The 12076-nt window shown below is 40.5% G+C and overlaps 1 protein-coding gene across 1 annotated transcript in view; it reads right to left on the bottom strand.

The window, feature by feature from the left end:
- The window catches only part of CD28 (CD28 molecule), a 36083-nt gene continuing 25121 nt past the window's right edge, over nt 1115-12076 (bottom strand). The window contains exons 2-4 of the mRNA XM_005676403.3: nt 9683-10036; nt 9307-9431; nt 1115-3228 (exon numbers count right to left, since the gene is read on the bottom strand). Coding sequence (XP_005676460.1) covers nt 3100-3228; nt 9307-9431; nt 9683-10036 — 608 coding nt within the window. The 3' untranslated portion in view covers nt 1115-3099. The remainder of the gene's footprint in view (nt 3229-9306; nt 9432-9682; nt 10037-12076) is intronic.

Raw genomic sequence — 12076 nt, forward strand, 5'->3', positions numbered from 1 at the left:
GATGAGGGATCTGATATCCATTTAACCACCAACATCCCCATTAAATTAACCATGAGAACTAGTGGCTCAGTTAGTTAACCTGAGGAACAGACAGAATCAAGGCTGAAGTTTGATCTTTCTGATTCAGCATTTACATCACATAGAATGCACAGGTAAGCCCTGCCTGACATCTCAGAGACATAAACTATTGCTCTGATGAGAAGCTGTGACTAAAGCCATGCAAATAATCCAAAAGTGTACTTCCCTTTGAAGTAAAACTAATATTTAAAAGTCTGGATTTTTTTTAAAGGTTAAACTGGAGATTTACTAGAAGGGTTTATCCCATCCTTTTTTTAAATAACAGATTTTCTCCAGATTCATCACCAAAAGTAAAGCATATCTGCTCTACCCAGTTAAAGCACAAATTTTTTTAAAAAGCACATGGTAGTTCAGTAGTTTTATCACTGAACACAGAACATCATGTACACTAAGTCTCTTTAAATTGGCATGTTCATCCCCAAATAAGTGAGCTCACAATCAAAAATTACAGAAACATTGTTAATTATAAGACTCTTACAAAAATAGCAGCAAATGGCATTGTTTTCTTCACAACTGCCATATCTGAAACTGTAAAAGCCTTGCTCCAACCACTGTTTTTAAACCATTTCTTGGTTCATAGTAATAGTGAAAACGGACTTCCCTGTTAACATTTCTACTCTGGTTCTGTTCAGAGTGAGTAAGAGAAATCTAAAGTATGATTCACCTTCAGTAGACCTATTTTTCCCATCAGAAAATAAAACCATGTATTACCAAAGAGCAAATCTTTCCATTTTTTAATTTATTTTTTGCCATTGCCCTTTCTAAACATTCTCTAGCTCTGTCCTTTTCTAATTCAATCTGATAACTTGGATTAAGGAACTCTGTATGCCAAGAGCCTGGCAGTGTGTCATGTGCATCACATAAATTCAACAGTTCTTCATCACCCAAGTACCGCTAGGTTTGACCTTCTTTAAAAATAATTAAACTCATGGAATGGAAACCCATTTTAAAATCAACCGAAGTAGAATATCCTCTGTCTGGAATTATAAGATTTCTATTCTTCCATATGTTACCAAAAAAAGTTAGAGGAGACCTCTTTATATACATAAAAGTGGGAGGCAGAACGCTGTACATTTTTATTACAAGCTAAAGTATTTTGAAAGAGGGAATGCGAGGGAGTTTAGAGGCTCTCAAATTTTGTAGCACCTCATCCCTGGGTAGTGGGTTTAAATTTGTGTTATAACAGTCTCTTCTTTCTCAGGTCATTGCCCGGCTTAATTTTTATACATAGGTTATCTACACGACAATAATAATAATAGCTAACATATGTCAGGCATGGTACTACGTGTCAGGGACAAGCAGGAAAAAAAAAGACAAACTTGGGACATGCCCTCATGGAAATGATAGTATAAAAACAAACTTTTTTGATCATTATCTTCATTTTATAGTTGGGGAATCAGAGTTTTAGAAAGGCAGGGACTCTCCTGAGGCCAACTAGCAATAGAACTTGAACCAGGTCTGCTGCTGCTGCTAAGTCGCTTCAGTCGTGTCCAACTCTGTGTGACCCCATGGACTGCCAGGCTCCTCCATCCATGGGATTTTCCAGGCAAGAATACTGGAGTGGGTAGCCACTGCCTTCTCCGTGAACCAGGTCTACCTGCCTCTAAAACCTGGACTTCTCCAACATCTGAATGAATCAAAGCACTGAACAAATTATAACGGCAACAGTAAAGCTGTTCTTCAAGGTCCCCAGACATACTCCAGTTGACCCAAACTGGAACCAGAAAAATATCCATAGTGTGTCCAGGGTCTGGCCTTGCAGAGTGTCTTGAGAACTTTGATGCTATCTCAAAAGCATCAAATATTTTTCCATGTTGAAGGATCTCCAGGGTAAACAGGCAGCCGAACCACAGATTTCTGGAGCTCTGAGCCCTAAAGCCAAAAAATCCCAGAAAGGAGCTCTCATCATGGCTCTTTCTGCGTGTTGTTTCTGGAAAACTCCCACCAAATGCTGGCCATCCCTTCAGCACATGGCAAGAATTGTGTCATTCCCTTCTGTTCTCCCTCCTTCAGAGGTTTCTCAGGACTCATCCCTCCTGTTCTAATGGACGCTAACATCCTTCTTTCACAATATCTTTACTTCTCTCTCTGGACACGCCCTCTGCATCCCACCTTAGATTTCATGCAAACAATAAAGAAACCAACTGTGCAGATCTAAAATACATGAAACAGAAGAGGCCCCTGTATGATTGGACTGAAATGAGCGGCTGAATAAATAGCCCTTCATCATATTCAAATAATTTTTGACCTAAAGCGACCTTATTTCCTGACACATTCTTCCTTGGTGTGGGAGGACTACTTTATTCTTTCAAAATCATATTGTGAAGACTACATTGAGTTCCCATCATAGGGAGTAAGGAAAGCAAGTTGGTTTGCCTCCCATGACTCTGAAGAAAATCTCTTGGTCAAAATGACCAAATAGGACCAGAATTCAAAAAGAGTATCTACATCTTTACAAACTAAAACAGCATTAAATAGGAACTAAGTGGCTCATTTCATGAGTGAGAGACAGTGTTTTAATGGTTTTAAAAATGTTTACGTCTCACCACTCCCTCCCCATTTCTAACCTATCCCCACCTTAAATCCCCATTTTTTCAAAGGGAGTGATTTCCTAACTTCTTCTCCATCTAAAATGTCTTTCAATATCACACTTCGCTTGACCACAACGTGTGGGTGAGTTAGAAAGGAGTGGAACTGGAGGCAGATTTCAAGGCTTAACAGAATGCACTCACTTTTGGTTTTCTACCCTAACCTCTCAATCCAGTCAATAAATACACGGTGAGTTTGAATTTGGACTGTGGCACTAGGAGATAGAGACTGCCACAGTAGTCTTCCTTCACTTCATCTCAGAGTCTCAAAATGACGTTCTTCGGTTTAGCCATTCAAGAAAATTTGGCATCAGTGGCCTAACAGGAGGCCACGGTGGCTGGCTGAAGACAAGGCAGGCCTTTCCTATCCAGAGCAGTGGTGTTGAGCAGGTGAAGAGGGGCCAGCCGGCTTGCATCTGGATAGGCGTCCGTGTCAGGAGCGGTAGGCCGCAAAGTCTCGTGTTGGCGCATAGGGCTGGTAGTGCCTTCGGGTGGGCCCTGGCCTGCGGGGGGTCATGTTCATGTAGTCGCTCTGATGCATCCTGTTTCTCTTACTCTTCATCTGTGAAAAAAAAAAAAGAAGTGTCAATGTGAAGGGGGCAGGACACAGAGAGAGGTGTCTGGGGAGGAGTTCTACGATTTGGGGACAACCACTCAGAGCATGGCCAGTCAAATGAAGCCATGAATTCACTGAGCACCTTGGAGTTCGATGGTTAATCCAACCCAACTACTTTGGACTCTTCCAAATTAACTTGAAAATTTTGAATCGAAGAAAGTGTTTTAGAGAAAGGCACCCCTGTTATTCTCAATGCAGCCATGTGGATGAATTCCAAAAGCATGTCTAATTAACATATCAACCGTTGATATGTGAATATTCTTAAAGGTCCTTCCTCCTTTGAAAAGGTTAAGCATCCCCATGGCAATCTTCTTATGTTAACCATTTGCTTAAATAAGCTATTTTTCCCCATAATTAACCAGAGGAACTTCAGCCCTCCAGAGTCTGGAATAGTCACAAATATATAGCAGTGGAGTCCAAATTAATTGAGTGTCACATTCTAGGCAACTAGTGACATTCCTGTTCCTTTATGTGTATGTACATTTCCATTCGGGTTTCCCTGGTGACTCAGGTGGTAAAGAATCCACCTGCAATGTGGGAGACCTGGGTTCAATCCCTGGGTTTGGAAGATCCCCTGGAGGAGGGCATGGCAACTCACTCCATTAAAGACAATGGCATCATTCATCTCCATTCCTCAGACTCAGCTCCCTCTGGATGAATTTCTACCAGGGCTGGGGGAAATAAGGGTGATACTAACCCTGGAACAAGAGCTATATACACCATGAACCTTAGCAAAGTTTTGGCTGAGGGTTAAGAACATCTTTTCTGGATCAATGTGCTGGTAAAATTTACTTGTTTCATAAAAGACCCATAAAAATTCTAAAAATAGAAAGCCATCCAGATTTCTGGATTTAGAGTTCTCTAAAATGAAAAAAAAAAATGTCTATTTCTTGGCATATAGGCCTGATGCAAAAGTGAATACATTGGACAGGAATGTCATGAACACTTGAATAAGTAAGCAAAAGACTGGCCTTGTTTCCATGCACTCCTACCTGAGCCCTTCCCATCTTCTTTGTGAAAGGGCCATGAGTTAAGTGCTGAAAGTTGGCAAAACACTTGTTTTCAGGCCTCATCTTTTGAACTCTCAGCTGCATTCTAGATGATCCATTATTCTCTCCTTTCTGAAACGCTCTGTGAGATGGTACTTCCAGGTTTCATCCTACCTTGAAGAAGGATGGCCACTGTCTCCTTGCCTCCTTTGCAAACTCATTCTTCCTTAACTAGACATTCAGTGTTAGAGTTCCTCACGGTCCTAGGCATTCTCCTCTACTCATCCTCTCTCCTAGGCAACTTCATGCATATTCACAGCTTCAGTTATCACCTATTCACCTGAATTTATATCTCTGGATTAGACCTCAAAGGTGCTTTAAACTCAACATGTTCAAAGGCATGAAGGCTGGTCCCTTCTAGTGTTTCTCATCCCAATGAGTGACACTGTCCTACGTATAGTTGCCCAAGCTAGACCTCCTAAGCTTCATCCTCGATACCTCCAGTTCCCTTATCCCCTGTTCCAGGGGACATCTGACAACATCTGAAGACATTCTGGGTTGTCACAACTAGGATGAGTGCTACTGGTCTCTAGTGGGTCGAGGCCAAGGATGCTGCTCAACATCCTACATTGTACAAGGCAGCTCCTGACGACAAAGTCTTATCCAGCTCAAAATGTCAGTAGTGCCAAGACCAAGAAATCCTGGTCTGAAGAGTCTGATCATGAAAAAGAAAGGAATGAAAAGGAAGCAATGGATACAAATACATCATCAAGTTAGAGTGAGTTTTGTTAGACTGTTCGGGTCCTCCTTCTTGCTCATACTCAGAGATGGCTGATGATCGGAGCCCGGGTGACCAGAAGGATAGTGTTTCATCCACAGGTATAAGGCAAGAAGAGAGGTGAAGTAGGTTTGAGAGTGGCTCTCAATTCAGTTTCTGTTATTTGGGATTTGAGATGATGGATGGATTATCTAGCTGGAAATAAGAAGAGGACAGCATTAAACAGACATAACTGGGGGATTCATTCAGAGAGAGATAGCTATGGAAACCAAGCGTGTGAGGGAAGTTGCCCTTGAAACATCTTGGTTCTACATCCTTTCGATAAATAAAAGAGTAGAGTCCTCTTGAGCACAGGGTTATGGCAGGGAAGGAATGACACAAGAACTGCCCTGAAATAAATGTGAAAGGCTACTGCTGATATCGTGGGAGGCAGGATAATACTTAGTAAGTTAGTACTTACTCTAACTCTGAGGACTCCTCTTGCCAGACTTCTAAGGACAGTTTTTGCCTCTGGACACTCAAATTAAACTATAGCCAATTAGAAGGATCCCCATAATGAAGATGTCTTGATTCTGAAGTTCTCTGGAGTGCACCAAAATTATGAAAAATCTGCTTCAGTCTGCTCCCATGCTTACCCTCTTGCTGTTATCAGATAGAAGATTTAGTCATTTTCACCCCAACTGCAAATACAACAGTGGGGTAGAAATGACACATGCATGGCTGGGAACAGCAAACAGAGCCCACAGTGTCCCTGAGCATGTAGCATATGTGTATGTGTGTGCAGAGCACTCACTTTACATGCCTGGGTGACTAAGTCATCCAACCCTTCACCATTCACTCTATGCCACAGACATGTGATTTTTATTTCAGAACCACTCCTCCCTTTCTCTTCCTCCTATCCCATCCTTACCCATTCATTTCTTGGAAGCAGCAGAAAGACACAGGTAAACATAAGACAATATATTTAAAAGACATGGTCTTCAACAACCCACTGGAGGGACTTCCCTGGTGGCCCAGTGGTTAAGAATCCACGTTACAATTCAGGGGATACAGGTTTGATCCCTGGTCAGGGACTGAAGATTCCACATACTGTTGAGCAACTAAGCCCAGGTGCAGCAAGTACTGAAGCCCAAACTACAGGTCCATGTGCTGCAATGTAAGATCCCACATGATGCAACTGAGACCCATTGCAGCCAAATTAATTCATTATTAATAATCGATTTTTAAAAGCATATCCACTGGATTTAAAGACAGATACTACCGTATACACACTCCCCACATTCCCCACAGTGTGATTTATAGAGGAGAAAACTGTTTTTTAAGTGTTCCTTTAGACTAAGAAGGAGAGTGGGTTTACCAGCTCCATGGAGCAAATGGAGGATTGAGTGAGGGTGACAGGTGCTGGTCTGTGGCCGCCTGGCAGAGGAGAGCTCTTTGTTTACTCAAATGTCAGCAACAGGTCAAGAAGTGAGATAGCATCTGCAGCTGCTCCCAAAAACCCACTCAGCCTAGAACTGCTTAAGGCAGTACATCACAGGTCCTCAGGAAGTTCCGGAAAACAGCAGCTTACACCAAGGCACAGTGCAGACCAGCCAAAAATAGGATCCTAGAAAAGTACCCCCGAAATGGCTAAACTCTAGGGATCCCTAATGATCTGCCTGCCTATCTCAGTAAAGTGCTGGTTGCTTGAGCAGTAACAGTATTGGACGAGCCCAGGTAAAAATCCTGTGTTATTCAATGAAATATGCATGTATATTTATTCCGTCCCCTTTTGGTCAGAGAGTACAAACACCTATGTTTGAGATGAGAATAAAGGGTACTTCTTATTGAGTAACCTCATTAACCACAAGAGGCCACAGAAGAAGATAAGGTATACCAAGCACTGAGACTTCCCAATTTTCAGGGAGCTTATGAGACAGAAAGAGACCAGAATAGGTTTGCTCAAGACAAAGCAAGATGACCCTCGCTAGGAGTTAGTGTTAGTCAGTCATGTCCGACTCTATGTAACCCCATGGACTGTAGCCCATCAGGTTCCTCTGTCCATGGAATTCTCCAGGCAAGAACACTGGACTGGGTAGCCATTCCCTTTTCCAGGGGATCCTCCTGACCCAGAGATCAAACCCAGGTCTCCCACACTGCAGGCAGATTCTTTATCATCTGAGCCACCAGGGAAGCCCTAGGAATTAGTAGTGCTGCCAAAGAAAAATGTATTGCATTATGATATTTCCAAGTTGAAAATCTACTTTTTAAACTCATTAAAAATGAGAAGCCACTTTTGTCCGTTTGGGTAATTCGAGCCACTTAGTATATTAGTTATATAATATATAACTGCTTATATATTATATTATAATATATAATTATATTATAGTTATATAATATATAACCAGTTATATATTATAGTTATATAATATATAATTAGTTATATAATATATAACCTAGTTATAATAACTGATACTCTAGTGCATATTGACAATACATTTTAAATGGTGAGTAATACCCTTCTGGCCTCAAAAAGTTAAAACAGTTTCCAAAATTACTTTTCACAAAGCTAGGAAAGTACATTGACCTAGGTCAGCATGGTACAGGGGAGTACCTGTCCTAAAATGTACCCCCAAAAGACACTGCACCTGGATTTTAATTAAGAAGTTGTTATTCTAAGGGGATCAAGATAAAAACAGGAACTGAGTTTCTAAATTATATCATTGACAAACTCCACAGAGGTTCAAAAATAGAAGGTATCTTGGATGAAGATAGCAAGATCCACAAAGATGAAGGGACTCAACTAACATCAGAGAAAGAACTTGGGCAATATTTTACTACATAAAAGGCCCCCATCAGGGCTGGGCAACTTGCAGAAGGCAAGGCAGGCACATTCTCAAGATAATATCTGGTATAAAGGATTTCCAGGAACAAGCAGCCACTTTGGTGCTTACAGATCTTGCTGGAGGTACAGATTAGGCAACAGGCTGCCTAACAAATGTCCATCTGTCCCTTGGTCTCCCCAAACGGGAGAAGCATGCGGGAAACAAGGGAGAGGCAAACTTTGGCCATAGACCAACAAGAGTTTAAAAGGATTACAGGCTGAATTCATCCTGGGCATGACTGTGAACCCAACTGCCCTCCCCGCCCCACTCATGCCCTGCCCAGCACCAAGGCAATAGTAAATAGGATGGCTTCAACATGACATGACTCCCAGAAATCACTGATTCATGTACAAATCAGATGTATGGACTGTGCCTTCAAGAAGAGTATGGTGCTCCAAGCATACTCATTTAAGTCCTTAGTTTGGCCTCTCTAGGGGTTATCAATTCATAGGTAGTCTATAAACACTAAACTAAGTGTATTTAATACCAGAGGGATGGTGAATATCCAGAGAAATAGTCTTTATCCTTGAGGAACATACATCTCTTGTTGAGGAAATGATTGATGCATGCATCTAACTACTAGAAAAAAAAATTCAAAGACAATATGGAATGAATGCCATCCTGTGTACATAAGAACAGCAAGCTTCTGAGTAAGAAAAAGGAAAGAAAATAAGGAGGTCCCTGATTCACAGTATATATGGTTATCAATATGTGTTCAAACCTAGGCCGAAACTTCAATACTGAAGAAGATAGAGAAAAACACTATAAGTTAATTGTGTGAACAATTGCAAAACTTTGTAAACTCCAATTCAGCAGTGAGAGCTCAGAACAGTCTAACTCCCATTATAGTTTCATAATGACAGCACCATACTTGGCCTCACAAAATTTAACTGCTTCAGAAGAGATAAAATATGACTCAGATAAACAGACCTAGTTTCTTTGCTAGGTTTGAATGTGTAATTTCAGTAGTCAAATTTCTCATGATTTTTGACCATGAACAAAAATTATTCATTGGCTTCAGTTGCTTAGATTCCCAAGTCACTTATGTTTTTATACATATTTTATATGTCATAATGACATTGCAAAATGGCAAGAAGAAAACTAACTTTCTACCTTACTTTGTCCCCCACCCTAATTTGCCTGTTTAGCTTCTCACTTGCCTAGCCACCTAATCAATGGCTTCTGGAACATAAAACTCACATCAGATTTTTATTTCAGGTAAAACTGAATAGTCTAAAAGAGAATCTAGCAGGGAAACCTACTCAAACCTAGCAGAGAAAAAGAAAATAATCACATGTTAAATGGAAAATAAGCCACATAGGCAAAATTCTTGAATATGTCCAATTGCTTATGCAATAGAAAAGTTACATGAAAGCAATGCTGTTTCTCTTACCCAGCAGTTAGAAAGAGCCACTGTTACTAGCAAGCTATAGAAAACTAGCACTCCGTTTACCACCACCAAGGCCCAAAATGGCTTAGAAGACTCAGGAGACTGGGGAGATGGACAAAGATGTTTCTCTGAAAAACAGAATAGAGTAGATTAAATGATATGGGAATGGCATTTGAGTACGTTTCCTTCCTTCTTCCCAGGGCAGAATGTGAGATGAAACAAAATACGCAAAATATAACTAGCTTAACATATGTAGACCTCCTCTCTGGTTTTCCTCTTTGAGAGTTAGCCAACCCCCACCACTGATCATGACCTAGTTTTCAAGACTGTAGTTGAAAACTGTTACTTGAGAGCAGACATTGGCCAAGTGGTACATTACCTTTCACATGGATAATGGTGCCATTACTCTTCTCATTGTCTATGTAAGGAGGAGGATAAAGAACCTCAAGTTTGCAGAAATAAATATCTGTTTGGTTGACATACAGATCCTGGAGGTAGAAAGTCACTGTTTCATTGCCTACTTTCACGGTGCAGTTGAATTCCTTATTTGTTGACTGAAGTGGATGGGAGTGGTTTCCATTCACAGCACAGACCTCCACAGCGCTATCTGCTCCCTTATAAAGGGATGCCCGGAACTCCTTTGAGAAGAGGTTGTACGTGTACTTGCAGCTGAGATTGACCTCATTGTCGTTTACCACAAGCATGGGCGACTGCTTCACCAAAATCTTGTTTTCTGGAGGGGGAGAAAATTATTTGCTTAAAAAAAGAGTATGCTAAGTCACTTCAGTCATGTCCGACTCTGTGCGACCCCGTAGATGGCAGCCCACCAGGCTCCCCCGTCCCTGGGATTCTCCAGGCAAGAACACTGGAATGGGTTGCCATTTCCTTCTCCAATGCATGAAAGTGAAAAGTGAAAGTGAAGTTGCTCAGTCATGTCCGACTCTTCGCTACCCCATGGACTGCAGCCCACCAGGCTCCTCTGTCCATGGGATTTTCCAAGCAAGAGTACTGGAGTTGGGTGCCATTGCCTTCTGCAAAAAAGAGTATAAAGACTTAAGAAAGATAAAGAGAGAGATAGGGATAAGAGGAGAGACAGAAGGGGAGAAGAAAGCACTGATAGTTTGGACTCCATCCTAAGTTCTATTTGTTTGTCACTAGCTTGCTTCATGGGCTTCTCAGGTGGCTCAGTGGTAAAGAATACACTTACCAACATAGGAGATGCAGGTTTGATCCCTGGGTTGGGAAGATCCCCTGGAGAAAGAAATGTCAACCCACTCCACTATTCTTGCCTGGGAAATCCCATAGGCAGGCTACAGTTCACAGGGTTGAAAAAGAATCAGACATGACTTAGCGAATAAACAACAACAGCTTGCTTCATAAGTTGCTTCCTGTCTTTAGTCTCAATTTTTTAATACACCGTGACTGCTGAGCAAAATAAAAATTCTAGGTTTATTAACTTTCTCTAAGTGAAAAATGGGTGAGAAATGGGATGTTAAGGTTATTCAAAAGTTAATATAGGTAACATATATAACTACTATTAATAATTAATAATAGTATCTTTGTATGATTTCTTAGATTTCAAAGCACTTTTCAATATAACATCTCATTTTTTTCTTCCTCCAGTTCCACAAGGAAGGAGGGCATGTATCATAAGATGAAACTGAGAACCAGGGCTACTTTGTAGTAGAATTGGGACTTAAAGACTAGCTCTGACTCTAACAAACCATGCTAAATTTCTAATTTGTAAGTAATTAAAGTAATGGAACACACCAGAAAAAAGAATATAAGGACTTTTTTTTTTTTTTTCTGAAATCAAGATATGTTAATTAACAAACAGATCTCCAGCAAAGACTTTCTCTTGGCAGACAAAGACACAGGAGCTCTTTGGGAGATAATTGTACTGAATGTTTACATTTTGATATTATTTTCATTCTCCTTCGAATGGAACAGTGGAGTAAGTTGGAAGGCACTTGGAAGACAGAAAGTGGCCTTCTGTTGCTACTGAACACCACAGCTATGCATTTGGAATTTTTTAATCTATGCTGAGATTTCTAACATGCTAATCATGCTTAATTGTATTAATTTACTAATCAAGTGGTTTACTTGAAAGTGGCTTTTAACACCTGACGTAAATAAACAAGTAGATTTGTATTGATATTTTAAGCTATGATTCATCCTTTTATGAAGGAATTTAAGTGTTTTGAAACATTTTTATTTTATTGTCCATTCCAAGAATAGGATAAAGAAGTAACAAAAATGTTACCCAATGAATTTATCCTCCATAGCAAATTCTGAAGGCAACCTTCCAAGACACTTGCATATTTATTTCTTTAAATCACAGAAGATGGAAGAGGCCCAAGAGGCCCACAAGTTATTTCTCTAGTCTGTCTTCTACCTTTATGTTATCCTCAGTAAATGATCAAAGAATTTGGAGACCACCTAGTTCAGTGTCTTCACTTTTAAGCAAAGAACCTGAAATCTGCATAAGGGAAGAAAGCGTATCTATTCTATCTTGTTTTTTCCCCACTATATCCCCATTCCCTAGTACATGACATTATATTCCCTTTTGGGGTAGTGACTACATGAGGCCTAGAAACACTGGATGATCTACCTAATATCACTGAGCAGATGGTGAGCAAAGTGAAGACTAAATCCCAAGTAAATTGCAATCACTTGAAAAATAGGCCACTGAGGCACTGAGAATCAACTTTGCAACCAAGACTTTCCAAAATTATCTAAAGCAATAAATCACTTGGTGTCTTTGATTCAAATT

Source organism: Capra hircus, chromosome 2 (genome assembly GCF_001704415.2).
Source record: "Capra hircus breed San Clemente chromosome 2, ASM170441v1, whole genome shotgun sequence".
Classification (NCBI taxonomy): Eukaryota; Metazoa; Chordata; class Mammalia; order Artiodactyla; family Bovidae; genus Capra; species Capra hircus.